This window comes from Strix uralensis, chromosome 4 (assembly GCF_047716275.1).
Source record: "Strix uralensis isolate ZFMK-TIS-50842 chromosome 4, bStrUra1, whole genome shotgun sequence".
NCBI lineage: Eukaryota > Metazoa > Chordata > Aves > Strigiformes > Strigidae > Strix > Strix uralensis.
Genome location: NC_133975.1, coordinates 130,441,366 through 130,465,242, shown reverse-complemented (window position 1 = coordinate 130,465,242; position 23,877 = coordinate 130,441,366). Strand labels below are relative to the sequence as shown.

Sequence of the window (23,877 nt, the reverse complement as noted above, 5' to 3'; positions counted from 1 at the left end):
ACTTTCTCAAAAGGAGACTTTGCACTTTCCGAGTGTGGAACGTGGGATTGCGCACTCCTCGTGCTGTTAATATTTTGCTATTTTTGCCCTGAGGAGCTTTCTACATTTTCCTTTTGAAAAGAGGGGGCTGTTGTGGAGCAGGCACTAACCCCGTGGCTGTTAACTTCCAGCTGCCGCCCAGCAGCGGACCGAGGCGCGCTGGTGCAGTTATCCCATTAGCTTCACATCTGCCAGAACGCCCTTTCCCCACAGGGGCTGGATTAGTCTGGAACTGACCCAGCTCTCCGGGAAGCTTTTCCTATCACGTACTTGTGGCTTTCAATCTGCTGTCCTAACCGTAACCAAACCCAGCCTCTCGCGGGAAGCTTTTGCAAGCAAAGCAGTGATTTGGCTCGACTTTTCCCTCCAAAACAAGTCTGTCTGAGCGTTTAAATTGCGTCGTGTTTAAACGTTCAAATGACATCCTATATATCGCATAGATAGTTGTGTTTTCCATCTAAATGGCTGTTCCAGCTGAGATGACTTGCGCTGGACTGGTTTTCATGCCAACACTGAAAATAAAAGCATTTCAAGGGGGAGGCAAGGGGCAGCAGCAGGACAGATGCCGCTGCTGTGCTTGATTTCTTCTTGCTGCCCGATACAAAGGTTCAGGACAAACTTCCCCAGCACCTGCTTGCTGGAAAACGAGCCAAGCTCAGCAAGGGCCGATGTGAAAGTCGCTGGCGTCCGGCGCTGCGTTGTGGAAGGTGTTGAATCACGGCCAACGAGTTGTCCCTGGATCTCGCTCTGGCTCATCTTACAACCTTGGACTAATTAATGAAGTTGGAGGCCTCCGAGCATCTTGAGGATGTCGCGTGTGCGAGCCAGGGTCACGGTCGGCCGGGCTGGGCCGCTGCTGCCCGGTGATGCTGCTGGGCTGCTCCTGCCAGACTCCTGCAGCTCCAAAGGTGCCTTTCTGCCTCGGGCCTGCTCCTGGCCACGTTGGCTGCAGCTTTCTGGCCCTCTTTAGGGAGGGATGGGAATATTTCAGACCCGGGTGGTGACACGTTCTCCCTTAAGTAATGCTGCCTGCAGCCTTGCAGCTGCAATCTCAGGATCTCAGCTCCTGCCTTACCTGTTTGGCTGATACCTCATAAAGAAATGATCTACATTTTCCCCGTGATATGAAGTCACACTATTAAACACAGTGCCAAAGCTTCCCAGCTTTTGTTTCCATCGTGGACTTTTATTAACGATTTACGAAGGGGGATGCATCTCCCCACGAGGACGAGGTACAGCTTTTCACCTTGTTTAAAGCTGCACATGGGTTTCCTTTGACCAAGGCCTCCAGGTCACAGCCTGAAAACCCCTTGCTCCAATGCTCCGCTTGCTTTTACTCATGGTTGCCTCCTTGCCATGCCGGTGTCCCCCCAGCCCTGCTGTACCGTGGGGGCTCCACAGCTTTTCCTTCCCCTCTTTCACCAGCTCCTGTGGCTCCCAGTCCTCCCGGAAATGCTCCAAGTAGCGAAACTGGTTAATCACGTTGACGCTGAAGGAGTGCTGGCATCCCGGCGGGATCTGTGGATTAACTCGTTCCACCCGGTGTTTGCCAACTCCTTGGCAGCCTGATGCATTATTCAGTGGCCGGGCTGCTTTCAGGCCTTCGGAAAAAAAACCTGGAGCTTCCCAACGCTTGAGGGGTTTATGAATTGACATGTCTCCTCCGAAGCTCACAGCTTCCTCCTCTCTTGGATCGCTAATGAACCGCAGACTTAACGCCGAGACCCGGAATATTTTGCTGCTGGGTCCTGTAGTCTGGAGAGGAGGCTTACCACAAGCAGGCTTACTCCTGAGCTCTAACCCACCTCCCAGCGCCCAGCCTTTAAAAAAGAAGGTGCTATTTAAGACTTCGGATCTGTGGCTGTGTTTAACATCTGCCAACTCCCCAGCATCCCCTGGTTGCCAAAAATGTGCGCCGCGGCACCAAGGAAGGCTTCGGGACAGCCGCGCCGCAGATGCGTGGGTACGAACCAGCCTCCTTACAAACCTGCAGTTCAAGCCGGGGCGCTTGCAGATGACAGATAGGGAGGGGTGAGGTGACTAATGAAGAATAAATATCCTGTTGCACCCTCCTCGTAGGCAGTGATGTCTCAACACCCCGATGGCAGATACGGGGAGGTGGGAGGGGGGCACAGCCAACTCGGTCGGCCCTGGTTTTCTTTTGCCTCCAGGTGTAGGAGAAAATGGGGAAAGGCAGAAGCTGTGGTAGCTGGGATGCTTCTGGGGGAGGCAGGGGATGGGTGGTGGGGTCGGGAGGGTGACAGGTACCAGGCAGAGAGGCAGAACAGTGCCTGGGGGGAGGCTCTTTCTTCCTCAAATGTGTTTATTTCCATTGGTTTCTATGGCAAAATCTGGATGGCCGCACCTTTCCCCATCCTGCAGTGACACCGCTGAGTTTATGCCAGCGGAAGGCATTGGCAAGGCCATCAGGTCTGAGACAACCATTTTCCATCTTTGATTTTTCAAGGTACTGCAGAGTTGTTGTTGTCAAAGCCCTGTTCCCCCTTTTGGAAACATAATTGAAATTATGCAAATGCTGGTGCAGCACCAGCGAGTGACTGATGCGTTTACCGCTCTGCCGTGAAGCTGTTTTAGCCCAAAAGCCCTGCACCGGTCGGGGGGGGAAGGTGGGGGGCTCAGCCCTGCTTCTGCCACAGCTCCTGGTCCCGCCTGCGCCGAGCATCTGATCCTGCTCCGACGCTGCTCAAAGTGCAGAGCTCACCGCGTTCATGCACGGCTGGGTTGACTGGAAGCAGCCTTTGGGGCAAGAATTAACTTCATAGCTCCAGATTCTCAGGTTCCTTTGCTCCTCCCCTCATCACCTTCTCGTGGAAAAGTTTAGGAGGAGACTTTATTTGATTAACATGTCAGCTAGAGTGTGCTAGAAAAGGAAAAATCCTAGAATCATACAATGGTTTGGGTTGGAAGGGACCTTAAAGATCATCTAGTTCCAACCCCCGCCCTGCCATGGGCAGGGACACCTTCCACTAGTCCATGTTGCTCAAAGTCAAATATCAGATTATGCTACCCAACGCTTGGAGCAGCGACACTTGTTGCTTGGCCACTCTGGTGTTGCCAAAAGCTGCGGTGGTCGGGGTTTGGGGCTATGTGGGGGGTGCGGGGTGGCCGAGCTTGTGGGGGGCTCTTTGGTAAGACCAGAGCGTGGAAGCTGGAGCACGATGCGTGAGGGAGCAGAGCAAAACTCTCCCCGCGAGGCTGCTCCAGAACCCTCCAGAATCCCCACTTTACCCCAAAACACAGCGGGGTTCGAGTGCTGGGACGGTGCCTGGCTCCGGTTACGGGATATGGTTGGGGCATTGCCCTGCTGACCCGGCCCCGGGAGGCAGCGAGGCCCGGCTGGGTGAGGTGCTCTTGGCCACCCTTCGGCTGGGTGGCACCGAAGCTGCGCCGGTGCTTTGCGCCGCGATGGTCAGCAGTGGGAGGGGTGAATAATAAAGTCGAGGTTTGTGGGAGAAGCCGGCTGGGTGGCATCGCGCTCTTGGAGTGGGATCCCGGGAGGGGCTGCTGATGCAAAGGCAGGCCCTCGCGGTGCGCAAAGTCCGTCTGCAGAGACATTTGCAAGAGGGAGGAGGATTTTGCCAAAATAAAAAGAGCTTCCTCCCCACACCCATTTAGGCCTTTCCAACCGCACGTCCCTCAGCAGTTCCTCTTTTAGCACCACGTCTCCTAAAAAAAAAAAAAAGAAAAAGCGTTGACTGCAGCTTTTCTGGAGGCTGCAGCGCTCTCGCGTCGGTTAATGCGCAGCTTTTCCCCGGCCTCCTTCCCACTGCGGTTCTTAGGCTGAATGCAATCTTTTCCGGTCTGATCGCATGGCCAAGGAATGTATGCGCATATACAGTGTGTGTGTCTGGAGTAAGTTAAGTGCCAACAGCGAGGCTTTCACGAGCAGCACGGAGGGAAAAAAATGATGCCCAAGTTGCTGCTTCCCCGGTTCCCTTTGGGTTTGGGCCGTCGAGCCGGCAGGCGATGGGCTGCTCCGTCCCAACCTCAGCGTCTCCGCCTGTGTCACGGGTGTGCAGCAGCGATTTCTGCCTCTCCACAGTCGATAAAATCTTTGCCAACTGGAACGAAAATATTAAATCCAGTTGGCTTGGAAGGTAATGCCGGCTAATAAATAAATGGGGTTGAAAAAAAAAAAACCACCCCGGGTGATCCAGCGTCGCAAACAAGCATGTCATTCAGCGCTCCCTGCGAGACACCGCGGGAGGGTGCGGAGAGTGACGATTGTAATTAAGAAAGCAATTAATGCTAGACATGAAGCTGCCGCCCAAAGACACAAGGAAATCCAGACTACAGCTGTGCTGGCATTGCTTGTCCTGGCAAAGACCTTGCCCGTGCTGGAATGGGGGGGTGCACGTGGCACGTTTGTTTGCAGGCTCCGGGTCCATATTCCGGGAGAAGCACCGAATCAGGGGCTCAGCATCCCCCAGCGGGTCCAAAACCTCTCGGTCAGTTTTGGTGGGATCTGTGCCGCCCGCCCCCTTCCCACCAAAATGTGGCTGGAAAATGCCAGCCAGGGTGGAGGAGCGGGAGGATCAGCAGCCCTTCCCTGCTGCCAGGGCCGGGTGATCCAGTGCAGTGGTGTGAGCTCCCTGAGCATCCTTCTGCGCCAGCTGCTTTGTCAGCTTGGAGCTCTTGGAAAAAAAGAGCGGGATGATGTTTCTGTAGCAGAGCCAACATCTAACGCGCTCAACTTGGCTGCAGTCCGCGCGTGGGGCCGTGGTCAGGCACGGTGCTGGATGCGAAATGCCTTTAAACATAGATCTAAATTAGATCTAAATCTAATTCTGCACCCTGGGGGTGAGCTCACCCGCCCCCTGCTCCACACTGCTGGCGACGAAACGTCACGCTGCTGGAGACGGCCCCTGGACCCTGGTGCAGCAGCACTGGCGTTGCTTTTGCCAAAAAAAATGTCAGAGGGTCTCCCTGCATCCCCGACCCTGTCCCTGCGGCGACAAATGGAATTGGGGGAGAGCGGCTGGGAAAGCCAGCGGCAGGACACGCGGTGGCAGGGTGGAGGGGGGGACGATACACACACAGAAACACAGAATCCCAGAATCATCTTGGTTGGAAAAGCCCTTGAAGATCCTCCAGTCCAACCATGAACCTCACACTGACCGTTCCCAACTCCACCAGATCCCTCAGCGCTGGGTCAACTCGACTCTTCAACCCCTCCAGGGATGGGGACTCCCCCCCTGCCCTGGGCAGCCCATTCCAACGCCCAACAACCCCTTCTGCAAAGAAATACTTCCTAAGAGCCAGTCTGACCCTGCCCTGGCGCAGCTTGCGGCCATTCCCTCTTGTCCTGGTGCTTGTTGCTTCATTAAAGAGGTACACGACCCCTTCTGTACCCGCTCCTGCCCATGGGCATCTGTCTGGTTTTTATATTCACATCTCCCAACCTAATGTTCCGCTGACAACAACACGTGAAGATGAAAACTGTGCAAATGCCTTTGCACGCTCTAAGTGAAAGCAAACAAACCCAGTGACTGCTGCTAGCTTAAATTGCAAAGGTTTATATATACATAAATAATTTCCAAAGGTGTATATATATATATATAAATAAATAGCAAAGGTTTATCTAAATTGGTGTTCGATGGCTCCCCAGCTAAAGGCATCACCTTCTTGGGATGTTGACCCACTGTTGGTTTCTGCAGGGAAGCTGGTACTTGCTCAAACCCCGGAGACAGGGACGTCCATGAGCCAGGACCGCAGAGCCCGACCTGATCCTGCACAGACTTCCCAAACCTGAGGCCATGATGCCTGCTTGGACCCGCTGTTTTACTCCAGGGCAAAACCTTCACACTCAAGCCACAGCACCCCCTTTTTTGCTTAAGCTAAAGCCCTTTTATGCTGCTAGATGGCTGCTGGGGGGGGGTCACGGCAAGGAAAAAGGGCTCTGACGTGGCTCCTGGTGCTGTCGGGTGATTTTTTTGGGCACACACCATCCTTACTTGGTTTGTGGGAGACTCAAGGACTGGATCTGGGCTCTTCTGCCCTTCCTTTACACAAGTGTGAAGCCTTGGAGGCAACCTCCCTCCCCATCTCCGCAGCCCTGTCTTCCTGGCACCAGCCCCCATCTTCCCAAAATATCCCCTCCACAAAGCTCTCACAGCTCAGACTGCCCCGACAGCCTTTGCAGGGCGTTGCCTGCAGGCCTTTCCACTGAATTATATATAACACTTGGGTTTGGGGTTTTTTTTTTTGGAAGGAAGTCTGTTGCCAAGCAATATAACTGTAGCCCTGCTTTCTCCTCCCAAACCAAGACCTAAAAGCACGTGTATGTCTGCAAATACCTGACACATCTGAAGCGGGGTCGCAGGAGGCTGGATCACAGGTATCTGGTGGAAAAGCCGCTGGAGGAGTTGGGAGAAGGTTTCTCTTTCGTTTTCCAGCGCCTGCAAAGTTGGAAGTGGAGAGTTGTTTGATCCTGGAGGCTCCAAGAGATATGGAGCACCCTGAGAAACCCTAAGGGGTCCCACAGGGAGGGCAGCTGCGAGCTCTCCCCATGGTTTTACGCCCACCATGCATACAGTCTGTGGGACAGCGCGTTGTGTAAAAACATTGGGTTTTCCCCCAAAAGAAAGATGCTGTGATGCGTGGACCAGTGCTGGCACGGAGCCATTGGAAGGAGGCGGGGGGGGGGGGTCACATCTCAGCGCTGCAAAGCCAGAGAGCAAACATCGGCGCCCGCCATCGCACCGTTCCTCAATCAATGGCGCCCACGCGACGCCGGCGGACGTTGATTAACAAGAGGGTCAATACTGACCCAAATCCCGCACTTGGGGGGCTGACAGTGGCCGTTTCCCTCCTTGGGAAAGCTCTGGTGGGAATGATGGCACCGACCCTCTGATTGACTTTGACCCCAGTGCCGACCAGCAGCTCTGGGCTGGCGGGGGCGGGGGGGCCACATTTTTTGCTTCAGGCTCACACCCCAAAACACAAAAACACAAAACACAACTGCAGGAGGGTTTCACCTCACAGCAAACCGGAGGGATACCAAGTTTTCCTGATTTTTTCCCCAGCTGTTCAGCTTTGGAGGGAAGTCCCACCAGCGTGCTTTCCTCATTAACTGCTGTCATATTTTCCAGACTGAGCCTCAGTGCACAACGCTGTAAATTAGTTATTTTCCTTTCTCAGCTGAGGTTGCTTACGGAGCTTTGATTTAACGGGGTGTCAGCAAGCCCCTGTTTCCCACCTCAAGCCTGCAGAAGCACCAGAATGCCCCTTCCCCCACTGTCACCCATGTCCCTCCCTGCATCTTCCCTTCTTTTCTCTCTTGAACGTGTCTTACACACAACATAAAGCTAAAACGAAAGCAAGAAGGTTGGGCCGTGCTGGCAGCGCCTGCAGGATGCAGCTCTGCAAACACCCCGAACCCAGGGCAGGCTGCGATCGGGCCTGGAAAGATGTTTAGCCCAGGAGCAAACCCTGATTCCGGCGCAAGGACAGGCTGACGGTGCCGAGGGTTTCACCAGTCCGGGTGTGTGCACGAAGGCAGGCTGTGATTTGCATCACCAGATCACAAGTTGGTTGTGACCTAATTAAGTTTCAGCTCTTTTCAATATGATTTTCATACTCATGTCGGGTTTTTTGACCTGTGTAACCAGCCGTCCCAGCAGGGATGTTTCAGGCTTGGAAGTGGAAGAGGAGAAAACATCTAAATTCCCCCTGAGAGCGGCTGTGGAGGCAAACCCTGGGGTGTCTCCAAATCCCCTCGCTGCCCCCAAATTTCACTCCCCATTCTGAAGCCAATGGGCTCATGGGGTCCTCAAAAGCTCATCCCTCAAAAGGCTCATCCAGAGATGGGCTCGGTGGGTGAGGACTCCTGGGGCCGGCAGCAAGTGCTTTCCTTCCCCAAACCAACTGATTTGTGCAGAAGTTTGCTTCACAATAGGGATTCTTTATTATTATTTCTTATTCCACTATTTTTGGTGCTTAGGGCCAGAAAAGGGGGTTTCTCACTGCACTGTGCATCCCCATCCAAAATACGACTCTGACTTTCACCGTTGGCCCAGCGATGGGCTTGGTCCAAAGCTGGTCAACCACAGGCTGCGAGAGATGGAAAAATAAATCACTTTGGTGGTTGTAGTGGCCTGTAATGGATTGCAAATTGGATTTAGGGCACGGAGGGAAGAGGGGTGGGAGAAACTGGGGTGAACCGGGTCCCCCCCCGGACCAAGCATCCTTCCCAGGGCTCAGTGTTGGGTCTTACACGAGATGCCTCCAGCCAAGACAGGTCCCATCAGACCCTGCCAGGGCTCCTAAGCACAAGGCAAAACCAACCATCCCTTGCAACGAGGCCTCCCCAGGAGGGGGAGCAAATATTGTTTTGAGTCTTAATTTTCCCCGCAGGGATGTCTGGGGAGGGCCCGATCACCAGTGAGGGTAATGCATGTCCCCGAGGAGGGCATCCCTGGTGTTTTTTTGGCTGGATGAGCAGAACACCCTGCATTTCCCCGTTGCTATGGCAAGGGTGAGAGCCAGGATTTTTGTGCATGGGTTGGTAAATCGAGCCCGTTCTGCACGGCTGATTTGCCCTCCAATTAAGGGCATTCTTCACTTCCCCTCGCAATTAGCATAAAGAAACCCAATTAACTCCTGCACGGTGGACGCCGAGCGCTGCTTTCCGCAGCGTAAATCCCTGCCGCTCTCCCGCTTTTCGCTACAGTCAAAAACCTGTTGACAAAAGACATTTGTCAGGCCGAAAGCAGACCCCACGCTGATGCCCGGGGCACGTCAGCGTGTGACACCACAGCCCGGTCCCTATGGAAACGCCCGGTTTTGCCCCTGGTGAACCACGCTCCTAGCTTTGCCAAACCCTACTGATGGCAGGGTTCGGCTGCAAGTTGGGGATCTGGGGGTAAAAGGAGATTTCTTGACGCTTTCCTGCCACCCTTCAGCATGCCGGCACCTGTGTGTCCCCTCTGCCCGCCGCTCCTGGGCCGTGCCAGCGGCAGGGCAATGCCATGCCACGGTGTTCGCTTTGCCGAGCACCCGGAGCAAACCGGCGGTGGGTTACAAAGGGCACCTCCACTTCCCCCTCACCCCTTCTGCCGCTTGTCCTCATTTTTTTATAGCTGAAGCCAGCTGAGAGCGAGGCGAGGGCTCAGCCGTGGGGTTTTACCCGTCCGGCCGCTGCTCTTGTGGCATTCACGCCCCGGCGGCAACGCCCGTAATCCCCGCCATGAGGTGCAGCAGGTATTACCTGTTCCCAGACTGCTCCAACTTGCCCTGCACGGCTCACGCTGTCCCAAGCAGCTCCCCCAGCCCCCCCCCCGACAAATCTGGGTCTTGCACGGCCAGCAAGGTGGCTGCCACTTCTCCTACCGGCAGAAGCTTTGCCACCCCGGGCGCGGGATGGTGGCAGCAGGGACGAGCCGTGTTCTCTCTTCCCAAAATAAATACGGGATGATCTTCCCGGTGGGAGCGGACGGCAGTGCCCTGCGGAGATAAGGGGTGACCGGTGACGCTGTCTGAGCTGGCACCGTCGAGTCCCTGGGATTTGCCCCCGGGATTCCCCGTCGCTGCCACAACACTTTGGATTTGCCTGCCTGATGTTTCATTTCAGGGGACGCCTCAGAGCAGGGAGGTGACTTGGTGACTTCCAGCCGCCACACTACATCGGTTCCACCGGTTTCTCCTGAATTGTGATTTTCCAGAGGAGCGGCTGTGCTCCGGCTGGTTTATCAGTTCTTGGCGCAGAGCCAGTACCCTCCCCAAGTGCCCAAAATCCCAAGTGCTGGCACTGCCACGCTCCCGCTGAGGGATGTGCCCTGGGTGCCAGGACAGGTGGCTGCGCATCAGCTCCCCACTCCACGGCAAACCCCAAGAGGGTCCATGGGGGGCTCTTGGGCCCCCCCATGCCACAGCTCAAGGTGTTTGCTCAGGCAAGTTTATTTCATCTGGTGCCCAACCTGTGGCCATGTGCAGCCCCCTCCCTTTGGCACAGCTTTTTGGGGGCTTATCCATGCCATGAGCCAAAAAACTGCAGCAGCCACTTTGGTTTTTTGGCTATTTTAACACTGATTAAGTGTTCATGTGCAGCACATTGGGCAAATCCTGAGTCTGGGGGGCTGCATGCCCGCCCTGGGTTTCGTTGCCCTGATGGGTTCCCTGCAAGCTCAGCAGCACGATGCGCAATGCCCAGAAGATTCAAGGAGCTCATTTGCCCCTCATTTCCATGGAAACGAGGCATTTCAGCTGCTCTGGCAGAGCGGGAACCCCGTAATGGGGCAGGGGTGTCGAAGGAGCCCCCCGTGATACCCCTCTCCCTGTGTGGGGCCAGAGCCAGCACGTCCACAACCCGTTTACAGGGCATTTTTGGTGTTTGCTCGCTCTGGGAAGCTCCGAGCTGCTCTGGGTCAGTAAGAAATACAAGCAAAAAGCACAGCCCCCTCCCGAGAGCTGCTCACCACTCTGCCTTGCCTCAGGGTCCCCGTTTTCTTTAGAGACTCCCGATCCCAGGAGGGGCAGGATCCAACCCTGCAGTCAACACCAGCAGCTAAACAGGCCCAAAAAAAAGGCTGCACATAGGATATGTCTGGCTGCTGTTAAATACTGCACGACATCACCGGGAAAGGACGAGGCCATCATTTGCCAGCAGCTATCGGGTGGGTTTCAGGAGCTGCCGCTCCATTTGGGCAGTTCCAACACGGAACCCCAGTCTGTCAACCCCCCACCAGTAATCCCCTTGGGGACAAAAGACCCTGAGGGCAGCTCCCACCCCCACCAGTAATTCCTCCCCTGCACCCTAATCCCCGGCCCTTCTGTCGCATCGGCCAAATCCAATTAACCGTGCAGCGATCACGCTCCACCCCCCCGGCCCGGCGGGTGTTCAAACAGAGCCGGCAGCCGGTGGGCACGTGGGGACCCTCCGCGGGGTCCCGTAGGGACAGGCGCTGTTGGAGAGGAGCATCCCTGCCCTTTGGTGGGGTTTATTCCCTCCCAAAAAAGGACCTTCTGGTAGGTGGGAGGTGCGTTTGAGCAAGGCATAACCCCCAGTGTGAGGGAGGGGAGGTGGTCTGGGACTCGTGGCTGCTGCTCTGCTTGGGGTGACTTTTTTTTTTTTTTTCCCCCCATTTTCCCAGTGGGCTTGGCTGTGGCACTGGCTTCCAAGGTGCCACTCCAAACAGACCCGCGTGGGTCTGACTCAGCCTCCAAGACCTGACAGTGATTTACACAAGGTTTGCCATGAGCCTCTGAGCTCCATTTCACAAGTCTGGCTGCAGAGGAAGATGCTCTGGTCCTCCTCCAAGCCAACACAGGGGATGGCTGTGGGTGGGAAGGATGCTCTCCGACCCGGCCGCGCTCCCAGGGCCACCGATGGCTTTTCCCACGCTCTGAAAAGAAAAGGCTCGCAATGGAGGTGCCGCAAAGGCAGGACGACCCCAACGAACCCCCACCAGGAACAGGGCGCAGCCAAATAAACAAAATGCTTGTATTTTCAGCCTTTGCTGGGGCAACAACATGAATAAACTCAAACTGCAAGACCAGGATGTGAAATCAGATATTCCTGGGATGGCTGAAGCTGGTGGGACAGAAAGGGGGAGCGGTGCCAGGATAGGGACTTTGGTGGGAGACACCGGGGATGTGCCACCAGGGATATGCTGCCTTTCCAGGCACAGACTGGGGGAAAAGGTGCATAAATGATGCTTGGCCAGAGGCGGCCGCGGGAGTGCCAGGCAGCACCTTAAATCAAGCAGAGAAATAGGTGGAGGCTGAATCCAAAGGGACAAGGTTCGACCTGGCCAGGGGACGGCTGAGGGCGGCACGTCAGCCACTGGCCACTGCTCCAAGACCTGAGCTAATGTTTAGCTCTGGACTTTGCCAAGTTGTCCAAGGGGCAAAGCAGGCCGAGGGCAGGGGACCTGTGCGGGGCGGAGAGTGGCTGCGAGCCGGTGCAGTGCCCGGGACCAGGACTCCTGCCCGAGCTCCAGCTCAGAGGGGTGTGATTTCTGGGTGTAATTTTTACCCCTTTAGTCCTCGTTCAGCGCGGGGAACGTTTGCTGATGAGGCCTTGCTGAGCTCCCCCATTTAGCTCAGCTCTTCAGAGAACATTCAGTCCTTCCCGATTTATTTTATTCCCGGCACGCCGGGTGCCAGAGGGGTGTTTGCAAGGGCTGCACTAAGGGGACATCGCCGCGGAAAGGGTGAGGAGCCTGGTGGCATCGCTGACAAGGCTGCTAAAGTGTCCCCAGTGCTGGCGCGGGGCTGAGCATGTCCCGCTAGCCTGGATAACCCGCCCTGGCAGGCACCTCGTCTCTATTTAAACCCACCTCTCCTGGGACGTTATTAAGGACGTGTCTATTAAATTACTCGGCGTTACTTCGGCGCGGCTCGTCCCCACCTCCACCCACGCTCCCCGGGCAGCTCTCGTTTGACCACGGCTGTGTATTTCCTCTCCAGCCCCATCACTTTCACCCTGCAGCATCCCAGAACTTTACGTTTTGAGTTTTTTGCCTTGCCGGGCAATTTTGCGCAGCGACATTTTCCAATCCCAGATTATTCTAATGACACTGCCGAAGAGCTAAAAATAGGAGAAAGGCATTTTCTGCCTCTCCCCCCCACCAGCCGCTGCTGGGAGCACGGGGACGGCACCGGCAGTGGGAGCCTCCGAGGTGTTTGCAGAGAGCGTTTAGAGAGTATCACACCTCCCCTTTCCCTTCCCAGCCGTGGATCTTTAAATATCTGGCCCAAATCCACACAAGCCTGGAGCTGCTTAACTCTTTCTTTGCATTCAAACTGAAAAATTGGGGACATAAATCGGGCTGGCGGAGGGTAGGAAACCACCCTGGGAGCTCTCCACCATGGATGGCACCACAAGGAGGGATATGGGAGCACAGGAAAGGGGATGGAAGTGGCAGCAGCTGCCGCTTCCCCAAATGTGGCTTTTTTGGAGCTGCTTCCTCCCTACTGCACGCCTGGCTGTCGGATTTACCTCTGCCTGACAGCGCCTTGCTCACACACTCATACCCCACGCTGGGGTAGGAGTGGTGGATGAGGCGGCATCAACTGGAAGCAGAGCCCAGAGCCCCTCCAGGATGCCCCAGCAGGCATGGCCGTGGGGATTTTCCTTTGGGGCAACGCTCAGCGCAGCACATGCTGGGTTTTTTCTCCATTTTATTGTTATTTAAGGCATGACACGGGATCCTGCGCTGAGAGTGGCCAGAGCTTGCGAATCCACCATGTGGCCAACGTGCCTCCACAGGGCCTTGCCAGCCCTCAGAGGCCACCATGCACATCGGCAGGGTCAAGCCTGCGCTGCCGGCGGGAGCAAACTGTGCAGCTGCTGCTGAAGCTCGTGCAGAAAACTGTCACCAACGCCTTCACCCATGGTTTCAATCCACATCCCCAGAGCCTGCACTGGGAATGGGTCCACGCATCACCCTGGGCATGAAAACTGGTCCCAGGATGCAGGCAGGGATGCGTGAGGCGAGCTGGAGAGCAGCCAGCCAGCCCGGGGTCACAGCCAGCCCCCTCGGGGGACACAACTGCACTTTATTTCCCTTTGGGACAGCATAAGTCCCACCCAGAGGCAAATTAACCCCCACACCAAGGCCCTTGGGCCAGGATCCTGCTAAAGCAGAGCCGGAGGAGGGCCAAGCTTCGGAGGCGGGAGGAGAAGTGGCGGATTCCTGCCGCCACGGAGGGGAACAGAAAGGCGGGTGAGGCAGGGAGGCAGCGGCTGCCCCTGCCACACGCCAGGGATTGCACTGGAGCTGAGCAGCTCGGCCCCGGCCGCGAGACGCATGAGTCAGAGGTTTCAGGCACAATGGGAAGCGCGGGCTCAGCAGGGACGGGGACACGCCGGGATGGGGACACGCCACCATGGGGACGTGCCGGAATGGGGCCTCAAGGCTGCCGAGCGCTGCATCACCGTGAGCAAAACCTTTCCGGGGCTGGGCAGCAGCGGGAAAAAATGTGGCTTTTGGCTGCCTGGTCGCGGCAAGAGGAAGGAAACGGGTGAACTCACGGCAGCCCACGTGGAGAGGGCCACGCCACGTGTCCTCCCCAGCCTCCGGCACAGGGCTGCCTGCACTTCCCAGCCGGCGCTGGCAGGGTACCAGGGACCACAGCCCAGCTCGGCAAGAGCAGTCGCCAGCCCGGCTGCTTCCCCAAGGCGTCCCCACCTCCCGCCCGCCCACTGCTGTCTTCTCCCTTATGCAGCTTTTTTTTTTTTTTTTTTTTTTAAAAAAAAAAAAAGCAAACCCAGAAGCACAAGAGGAATAAAAAAAATAACCAAGCCAAAGCAGGAGCCCGGCATCGCCACACATTCTGAGTCACCCCAACAAGCCCTTGGCTGCCCCCACACCCCACGTGGGAGCTTGCGAGGGCAAAAATAATCAGCACATGCTAATTACAGGCACGAAGATGGAGGTGAAGACTGCTCGCGGGCCACGCAGCCTCAGGCACACGGGTCTCACAGCTCTCAGCGACAGGAGAAACCTCCCACGGCAAACCTGGGGCGGACTCAGCCATCCATTCCAAGGAACCATCCTCCAAAAATGTCTCCCAGGGCCAAAAAAATATTTGCCAGAATCGCAGCCACCACTTCCCCTGCTCTTCCTTCCGCTTCCCACAGGACGGTGGCTGGAAAGAGATCCTCAAAAGAGGCCACGGAACTTGGGTGCCAGCATGGACCACACGCACCAGCGCGCTGCCGAGGTGCCGGGTCACTCCCCAGGGCTGGGAGTGCCCAAACACTCGTACCCATGGCTGCAAATCATGGCTGCAACTGCCCACCAGCATAGGAGCAGGCACTCACTGCCCTCTTTGTTACAAAAAAACCCCCTCTGTTTACTCAGCATCGGAAAATAAAACTTTCTTTTTTTGTTGGATGCAAAAGGACATTAACTGCTGGACCAAAAGATGGAAGTTCAACAGCTTCCCCGCCCCGGCAGTGAGCCCTCAGCAGGTTGAACCAACACCATTTTGGGAGACGGCGGGGAGGCGAAGGCTGCGATTCCTCTCCCTGCATCCCACAAAAACGCGTGGCGCCGACGAAACCCTCCCGTCCTGCCCGCATGCTCGCAGGCTGCCGGGTCAGGGAGCCACATCGGCACCACTCAGCGGTGCCATCCCTGTCCCTGCGCCACCGAGGAGCATCCCTGTCCTCACACTGAGGAGCAGCCCCAGGTCAGGGGTCTGAAATGCCGCTAACGAGGCCGGCAGTTGTTATCTGTGTCCTCCCTGGTCACTCACTGACTGGTGCCGCGCCGTTTGCAGCAGCTCCTCGGCTGCAGCTCGGGAAACAGCACAAGGGCAGTGATCAGCCGCAGGCTCGGGGGCATCTTCTCCCTCTAAATGAAGCAGAGACGCAGTTTAACTGAGCAATTTGCCCGTTTACCGAGGACCCACTGCAGTCAGTGGGAGCAGGAGCAGATCCACTGTAATAAAAAGCCTTTTCTAACACTATCTTGTAATGCCGCAGGCAAGGAGTATCATTTTCTAAGAGGAAAATCCATTTGTCCAGGATTACATGCCACAGAAAATGATTATACAGCTGCGAAGGACAGACTTTCCCAAGCGAAGCCACCAGCCCCGCGGGATGTGTGGGCGCAGGTCCTGGCCCCACGCAGTCCCAGGGGGCTCTGCAGCAGTGCTGGGGGAACACACACGGGAATCGCTCCCGGATGACCGGATCCGGATGCTGGTGCACCCCGTGGCAGCTGCCCCGCGTCCCGTGCTCTTCCTAGGAAAGGAACAAAAAAATAATCACGGAGCGTCAAGGGTGAATCTCTGGAGGTCCTGCAGGTTTCTGAGCTGTGTCATGACTAATATTGCGACAAGAAGCGATCAGTGAGTTATATGGCTGGTGCTGAGCTGGCCCCAGGGGCCGGGCAGAGCCTGACACCGGTAAAGCAGAATGCTGGCATGGCCAGGCACCACAGCCAAACCTTGCTGAAGAGACCCAAACCTCGCCAGAGACCTCGTGTTTATGGGAGTGGCACCCTCAAACACTCTCCCCGAGGGGACAGGGCCAGGACAAAAAGCCAGCGGGGACAAACGGGACGGGCGAGGGAGCGGAGAGGCCGGCAAGAAGCAGGACCGGTGTCTCCCTCGCACCCCAGTTTCCACAAGGGCCCGCTCCTGGTTAAGAGTGGTAAGCCCCTCCCTAGCCACCGCGGAGCTCAGCTCCGGCAGGTGGATCCAGACCCTCTTTCCAAAAAGCCCTTTTTTCCCACCCAAAAAAGCGCAACCGTTTCATCTGGTGGCTTCAGGGCCAAGGCGCAGAGGGTGCAGCTGCTGCACACGTGACCCCCCCCTCTCCCTGCTGCCCTGGTTCACGGCGGTTTCCTCTGCACCGCGACTGAGCAGCAGCAGCAGAAGCGGTTGGGTTTTACATCCCCCTCTCACAGCGGGTGCAGCTGGGGAGACGGCGCGAGGGGTGACGGGACCCAGTCCTCCCCCTTCCCAAGGTCCCTCTCGCCCAACGACGTTCACAACTCGAGCATGAAGTTGAGGGCACGGAGGAGCAGCCAGCGGCTGCGCGCGGGGAAGAGCAAAGCGCAACTTCCTCCCTTTTTTCTTCCGAACGAGAGATCCGAATTCGCATGTAAAAGGAAGCGCTGAAATCACACGCCCCGTAGATAAAATGGATAAAATAGTTACTTCTGTCAGCACCAAACCCCTGGGAAATGCTGCTCCACCCTCCCAGGGATCTGCAGTCGGGGAAGAGGCTGTGTCCGCAGGAAGACACTATCAGAAAACGGCACAGCCCTCGCGCTGTCCTTCCAGCGCGCCTTCCACAGCTCGTTTCCACCAGGGAAGCCACGCGGGTGTAAACACGCCAGTAAATATCTTCCTGCAGGCCACCAGTTAATTAAGGAGCTCTTTTCATAACAAGTTAACAAATAACGCATGCGGTTATGACAAATTACACTCTTGCTTTGCTGTGCGTTCACTAATCACCACTGTTCTGCTCTGCAAGCCAGGACAGTGTTTGATGAAGTGTGAAGTTCGCAGGGAACATGCTTACTGGAGATAAAGGGAGCCCAAGCTCGGGGCAGGTCCAGAAAGCACCCCAGTGCCCACAAACCAGGCTCCCCCAAAAGCACCAGCTTGAGGTTTTGAGAAAATTCAGCAGATTTAGCTTAAATGCTCAGGTTTTGGAAGTAGGGCCTACTCGTGCCGTGCGCTGCATGAACGAGGAAAGACAAGAGGCCGCTACAGCTCCTGCTGTGGCAGCAGAGCCACTTTCGGAGCACGCACTCGGGGCTGGGGGACGGCGCAGGCAGCCACGGCCGCTTTCACTGCAGAGCAGAAGTGAGATTTCCTTTGAAATGAAACCTCAAAGCCATCGCTGCACTGCATCGAGAGGCAGCCTGGTGAGGGACACCAACAGCAACAACAAACCCGCTCGCCAGAATCATTTGAAGGTGTCAAACTTTTAACAGATCCTTGCGCCACGAAAGCGCAGGTGAAATCAAAAGGAAGAACAATTTCGCACAGGCGCAGGGACCATCTGCGTGTCGTAGCTGTGCAGTACCTACCACCACGACAGCTCCTGCTCCTGGTAGGAGATACCCAGCAATACAGGAACCACACAGAAACCACAGGCTGGGGGGAAAAAAAAGAAAAAATCCCAAACCACCCCACCATCCAAGACCCATCTCAAGTGTCAAAGTTTTATTGACTGGCTACCTGGGGCTGTGCGATCGAGCCCGCTCGCAGTTTTCTCCTCACGGAGACTGGGGTGCGGTGTCCTCGGATCTGCTGCGCGAGCCCTCAGGAAACCGCCCGCCGCTCTGCCAAGCGGCTGCCCAGCAGAGGTAACCAGAACACGCAGCCAGCGCTGCTCTGGTTCTGTTTTCTGCCTTCCTCTGCCTCAGCCTGCAGACACCGGCAGCTCACATCTGTCCTCTCGCAAGGCGCGAGTGGTGGATCTCGTCTAACGAGCCCGCTTCTTCTGGTGCCTCATGCCAAGTCCACCATCGAGAAGCCGTTTTCTGCAGATGAGTCACAAACCACGCTGGAGACAGTCCCTTTGTGGTGTTATTCTACACCCTCTCCCTCTTCTCCAGAGCTCTGCCAGAGGACAGACACTGCGGTCAGGGATCTCACGATGGAAAATTCTGTGAAGCGATTTAAAAATACAAAGTACGGATTTTTAAGTGGCCCGGTTTCGTTTAAGCACTGGACCCACGTGTTGTGTCAGCACTATATGCAAAATATTTTCTTCATGCATAACTGTCTTCTTCATCAATTCACCAAAAAATGATCTAACCAAGCCAGACAGGTGCTAAGTAGCACCCTGAGACTGGTTTTGGGGAGAGGGCTGTGCAGCAGAGCACGCAGCACTAAAAGCAGCAGTGGGCATATGGGTTTTATTACTTTGGTGCCTCTAAACTCCAGTTTTGAGACCCCACTGCACTACAGTGAGGAAGCAGAAGAGCCAAAGATGGTCCTGCTGAAGGCAAAGAGCAGAGTTGTGGGTTTCAGGACAAAGAAGCTCCTCTGTACGTGCACAGTTCTGCTCCATGGTTTCACAGGGTCCCTAATGGTATTTCACAGTGAGTTTAGAGCTTCACCCCTGGAACGCTCATGCTGCGCCAAGTCAACAGCAGCAGCCCTGGGAATTCCTGGCAGCGTTCGCTGCGTCAGTTAAATTAACCTACCGCTTGTTTCCTGTGGATGTTCACGATATGAATGTCTTCGCTGCGATACTCCTCGTCGTGCTTATCCAGGGGAATTTTTTCCAGCTCAAAGTCCGTCTGAAGCAGCTGGTTATCAGAGAACACACAAAACAATTGAAATGACACCGAGTGCCCTTTTGAACTAAGCATTTTCTGTTAAAAAGGCCCCACAATATACGGCACGAGGGCAAGAAGCCTTAGGAGGCTGGAGCCACCACGCTCAGACCATTCCTCTAAAGGCCTCTACAAACACACAAGACATTTTTCCCCCCATGCAGCACATTTACCCTCGTTTTAACTACTCCAGTGCCAAGTCAAAGCTACAGACACCTTGCAACATTTACGAAAAATCTAAAAGCTTGTGATAAAACGTTTTGCTTCCTCCAGTCTCCAAAGTGCTAAGCCAAACCACAGCACCTGCCTCTGGCTGCCAACCTTCTCAGCTGGAATGGAGGGGGGGGAGAAAAAAGGCTAAAAAAACCCAGCATCGACTCTGCAGTGTGCTGAGAAGATTAACTCGGCTGAACCCTGGCAAGTTAAGGAAGGAAATAAATTACAAGAAAGCAGAAATCATTCAGAAACACCTACACCTATTGTGTTTATTGTGGGAGCGGCACCTCGTCAGAGCTGATCTCAGTTATAGCAACCCTCCTCACAATCGGGTCCCTGCAAGAGTTCGAGGCATGGCTAATTATCAAAGAGGTGCTTTTATTAACACGTACAAACCGCCCTGGAATTCTTGCTCTTCCCCTTTTTTGCAGTATTATTATTACGTGTAATCCAGTGCTCCTGCACAAGCGCTGCTCTTCAGCAGACTTTACGGGTGCAGAGTTACATCCTGCACTGACCATCATCCTCACAACCTTAGGAGGGATTCAGCTGTTACCCGTGTTCCTTTCTTTACCCGCACAGAAGATACAGCTGGACTATTTAATTACATCACCTATTAATGGTCTCTCAGCAGAGGGAGCAAAATTTTTGCAAAAGCAGCTGTATCAGCAGTCTTGAGCTCCTGAGCTACTCTGGTAAACTTACCTGTGTTTTCCCTCTGTTTTCAATGGAACACGCTAAAAGAAAATGAATTTTCACCAGACTAATTTTTAATCCTTCCAACCTCTGGTAACATCAAGACAACCACTGCAGAAAGAAGGCAGCAACCAACTGCTAATTCACTTGCTCCTACAAAAATGTTTTGCTTTTGACAGGTATTGCCTCACGTATGGTGGCCCTTTTACAAATCTGGAAGGTATCACAAGATTAGTAAGGCAAGAAAGGTTAGTTCGACTTTCTGAAGGAAGAAAAGCTCACTGAGTATCCAGAAAGTCTCTACTGATAAGTTGGACAGTAACTTCAAGAGTCACCATCCAAATTTTCTGCCCCATCTAAAGACAAACGGGCTTATCTGGCTACAAACTCTACATTGTGTGGTCAACCTGAATTTATATGTGTAGGAACTGTCGCTGATATTCAGCTGATCCAATACAAAGCCCTCCTGTATCCATTATTTTCCTAGTGTTCAAAAAGCACGTGTTAAAAACACTTACCTCAAAGTATTTTCTCTCAATTTCAGGATTCTTTCCCATAGTCCTCTGTTCGTAACAGCACAAGACACATGTATCAGGGCCAGTAAGGTCTTTCAGTGTCTTCAGTAACGGTTCTAATGACTGCCCAAAAGAGGTTAAGTATTTCCTACTTAGATTTCAAGTTCATTTTACCAGTACAATACCCTCTAACTAGAAAGTCTTCACCCAAGAGAGCACTTTCCAGTTTTGCTTTTCAGAGAGTTATTTTTAGTACTTTAACTGGGACAAAAAGAACATGGGGGCAAGCTGGGAAGCAGAGGAGAAAGGGAGACTGCATAGGAGAGTTCTGCAGACTGACCAAGAAACTGAACCAGCATCAAAGCCAAAAACATCCCACCCTGCTGAGTGGGCATTTCCTTGAGGCACACAACAATGACTATTTTTTGACACGTTTCAAAAGTGAGAGTTTTCTCAGCCATTCTTGGAACATGGCTCAGATCCAGGCCACTACACATGGAAACAGGACTGATGTGCAAGGAGCCAGTGCAAGAGGCTGGTAAGACCACTGAAAGGGCACTGGGACATGGGGTTCTTCAGGTCATTTCCCTTTTCTTGCAACTTCTGTCAGCTCTCTCTGCACATCCCACAGAGCTCCAGCTGAGGAGATGGGGCAGACTACAACAACCACTCAGGTGCAGCGTGGTTTCTCCTTCTGCCTTCCCAAGGGAAGAGTGAGGAGAACCCAAACGGTGCGGATGTGGCACTATTAAATTTCATTTACCAATGCATTAAACAGTTCACAACTATCAGTCGCAATGTTTCGCTTCACACTTCATTCCCAACGTAAAGAAAAAAAAAAAAAAAAGAGGGAGGCACAAATATTGTTCGGGTTTTTTTTAAACATAAAAAAGTCTCTGCTTGACTCTCAAATGGCCTTGAATCTGTTAAAAATGCCTTCTGCAGTGTTGTTCTATATCTTCCTCTAAACCACAGGGACCAAGATGCAAGTACGATATTTATTTGAACACTTCTCACGCTGAACCCACACCCTTCCCAAAGAAGTTTTCTATAGGGGTTTTGCAAAGTCCTCATTTACCTCCTCATAGTAAATGCAATCGGCCATTAGTATGTAATCGGGGGGAGGCTGAAATTCTGTTACATCTTCACCCCTAAAAAGAAGCAAAAAAAAAGGTGAAAACAAGCTTCAGTAATAATACAACAGGTACTACTAAAGGACCGAGCATGAAGTTAACTACGGTCCTATACTGAGCTTCCCTTTCACAGCTGTGTTTTCAAGTATATTTAGCAATTTAACAAAGCAAGAGGAGAAGCCCCGTTAGAGCCGAACAGAAACATTAAAGGATCATACAAACCATTTCAGTACCTTGGCTCGGACTGACCCTGTCACCAGGTGTTTGTTGTTCTCTATATTAACCATCAGCAGCTCCTGCAGCTCCTCAAGGTCGGTGACCGTCACGTTTGCCCTGTAAGACACACACACCGTGTCACGGCCCGGCCCCTCGCCACAGCGCGCACGCACAACGCGCCTTTTGCGAGAATTTGAAAAGATTTCACGTAGATAACACGTGGAGAAAGAGAGAGCAGGGACCTGCCCCTTCCCCGGCCCTCCCCGCTTCGCCCTGGCCGCCGCCGCTCACCCCAGCGTGGCCGCCATGATGCCGACGGCGCCGGTGCCGGCGCCCAGCTCTAGGACGTGGCGGCGGGCGAGGGGACAAGCTCCGGTCTCCAGGAACTTGGCGAGCACCAGCGCCGCGTCCCACACCACGCAGCCCACCCCGCCCGCCGCCCGCTGCTCCAGCCGCAGCGCCGGCCCGCCCCGCCGCTCCAGCTCCCTCACGAAGCCCGCCATGGCCGCAGCACTGAGGCGGCGCGGCCCCTCCCTGCCCGGCGCCGCCCCCCTCAGCCCCAGCGGCGACAGGAAATGGCGGCCGCTGGCTGCTCCCCTCGCCCTCAGGTGCCCGGCGCTGCCCCTCAGCCCCAGCCGCTCCCCTGAGGTAGCGCCAAGCCCCTGGGAACCAGTTCCCTGCCAACCCTCTCCCCTCCTGACCGACTCTCCTGCAAGTTCATTACACGACAGCGTATTCCAGGCTACCCTTGCTTGACAGAAAAATGTACTTTTCACATGTTTTCAGTGCTTGCGGGCAGCACAGGAGAGAACACGGGCAGCCATCGCTAAACCGGGTGCTGCGGCCTTGTGCACCTTCCCTCAGAGCTCAGAAACCTCCAGTTGGAGGCCACAGGCAGGAAGTGACCTGGCAGCAAAGTCAAACCTTCCTGATTCACCCCATCAAACTAAAGATTACATTAAACATCAGCCGTGAAGAAAACTTTCCCCGTGTGAACTGGCTGACAGCACACAGCGATTAAAAATCTACTTCACAAGTTACTCAGTTACTTGCCTGTAAGCACCACAGGGATGCCGTCCTGCTAAAGCCAGGGGGTTGCTAGAAATCACAGGTGTTATAGACCCTCATTCAACATTTAAACTTATAAAAAGACTTTAAAAAAGCAGCTGAGTAGGAGTTGACTGTGCATCAACACTTCTAAGTGCAAAGGCTTTTGATTTTTTCCTTGGACACACGGAAGAAAGTTTTCATTACTTATTTTGTAGCATTTCTTACTGATGCTCACTCCCTTGCCCAGGGAGACGTTACTGCATTTGCTAGGGATTCCGAATGGTATATTCAGACTTATGGTGTATTTCTGAAAATTGGAGTAAATCTGGAAAAAAAAAAGAAATAAAAGATGGTTCCTTTTGTCCCTTCTTGTTTTTGATCTACTAGAGCAATATCATAGCACCCAAAGAAGTTATTCTGCCTCCGGAGCAGGGGGAAGCACTAAAACTCAGTAACTCAAAATAGGATCACTGAAAACAACTAGAAAGATGTTTCTTCTGCTGTTAACTGCCATCACATTCCATCTATGTGCACTTTTCAGAAGGAACTGCCTTTTCCCACACAAGCCAACTTCAAACCCAGCAATTTCATATTTTTCCTCTCTAGCATTTTTTTTTTCTTCTCTTTTTATCTATCCCTCTAATTTTGAAGTAACTGAAATGTTATTTATTACTGTCTTGGCATTCCCTCGAACCGCACGGGTGGGAATCTGCCTGCCTTCGACCATTTCCGCGGCCAAACAGTTACTTTGGGAACGTGTGTTGCTGTTCCCGCCGTACTTCGTGCCGCTGGCATCGCTGCTGCCGCCCTGCCTTGGAACGGTTCTTTGTATTTTCCAGCTCCTGTTATGCTTGGAGGACAGTTTAATTGTGTGGTAAGTTATCCATAAGCAAGGCCCCTTTTCTGGATCATGCTGTGATTTATGTACTTTAGATTAACTCCAGAACTGGCTCTGTAAAGGTAAGAGTCACGCTTCACGCACGGGAAATGCAGCTAGGGACGGTGTTTAGCTGCTGCCTTCTAGCACAATTATCTCGTGTTTTCACATTATTGCCCTCATTGGGAGACCTAATGCGAGAGGTTCCTGCTCTTCTCTCCCCTCATGCTCCTGGAGCTTCACTGTCCCAGCACTGCTGTTGATCAGTTGTGGGTGGTTATGCTTTAAGCCCAGCCTGCAAGAAAAAACACAGTATCTTTTTCCACATCCAGTTCAGAGCACGATGAGGCACAGTTGAAGGG

General features: G+C 54.0%; 1 protein-coding gene across 5 annotated transcripts; it reads right to left on the bottom strand.

Annotated features, from left to right (window-relative positions):
• Positions 1–399: 399 nt before the first annotated feature.
• On the bottom strand, positions 400–22,100 carry VCPKMT (valosin containing protein lysine methyltransferase). Of its 5 annotated transcripts, none has more exons than XR_012629006.1 (8): positions 21,880–22,100; positions 21,595–21,705; positions 21,318–21,390; positions 20,243–20,362; positions 18,681–18,785; positions 17,707–18,090; positions 6,357–6,458; positions 400–3,726 (listed from the first exon to the last, which is right to left on the bottom strand). XR_012629006.1 is itself a non-coding variant. In XM_074869245.1 (6 exons), exons 1-6 carry the CDS (start codon positions 22,089–22,091, stop codon positions 18,123–18,125), a joined length of 636 nt encoding a protein of 211 aa, XP_074725346.1. In that variant the 5' UTR covers positions 22,092–22,100; the 3' UTR covers positions 17,435–18,122. The 5 variants fall into 5 exon arrangements, 2 of the variants coding, with proteins under 2 accessions (XP_074725346.1, XP_074725345.1); XR_012629005.1 differs by lacking the exon at positions 400–3,726 and adding an exon at positions 4,095–4,121; XR_012629004.1 differs by lacking the exons at positions 400–3,726; positions 6,357–6,458 and adding an exon at positions 14,870–15,754.
• Between the last annotated feature and the right edge of the window lie 1,777 nt (positions 22,101–23,877).

Bases quoted from the DNA above. Each gene is read 5' to 3' on its own strand.
- VCPKMT (XM_074869244.1), bottom strand. From the start codon at position 22,091: ATGGCGGGCTTCGTGAGGGAGCTGGAGCGGCGGGGCGGGCCGGCGCTG. The intron at 21,706-21,879 runs GTGAGCGGCGGC...TGTGTCTTACAG, and splicing joins ATCATGGCGGCCACGCTGGG to GGCAAACGTGACGGTCACCG. The intron at 18,786-20,242 runs GTAAGTGTTTTT...TCTGATAACCAG, and splicing joins TTGAGAGAAAATACTTTGAG to CTGCTTCAGACGGACTTTGA.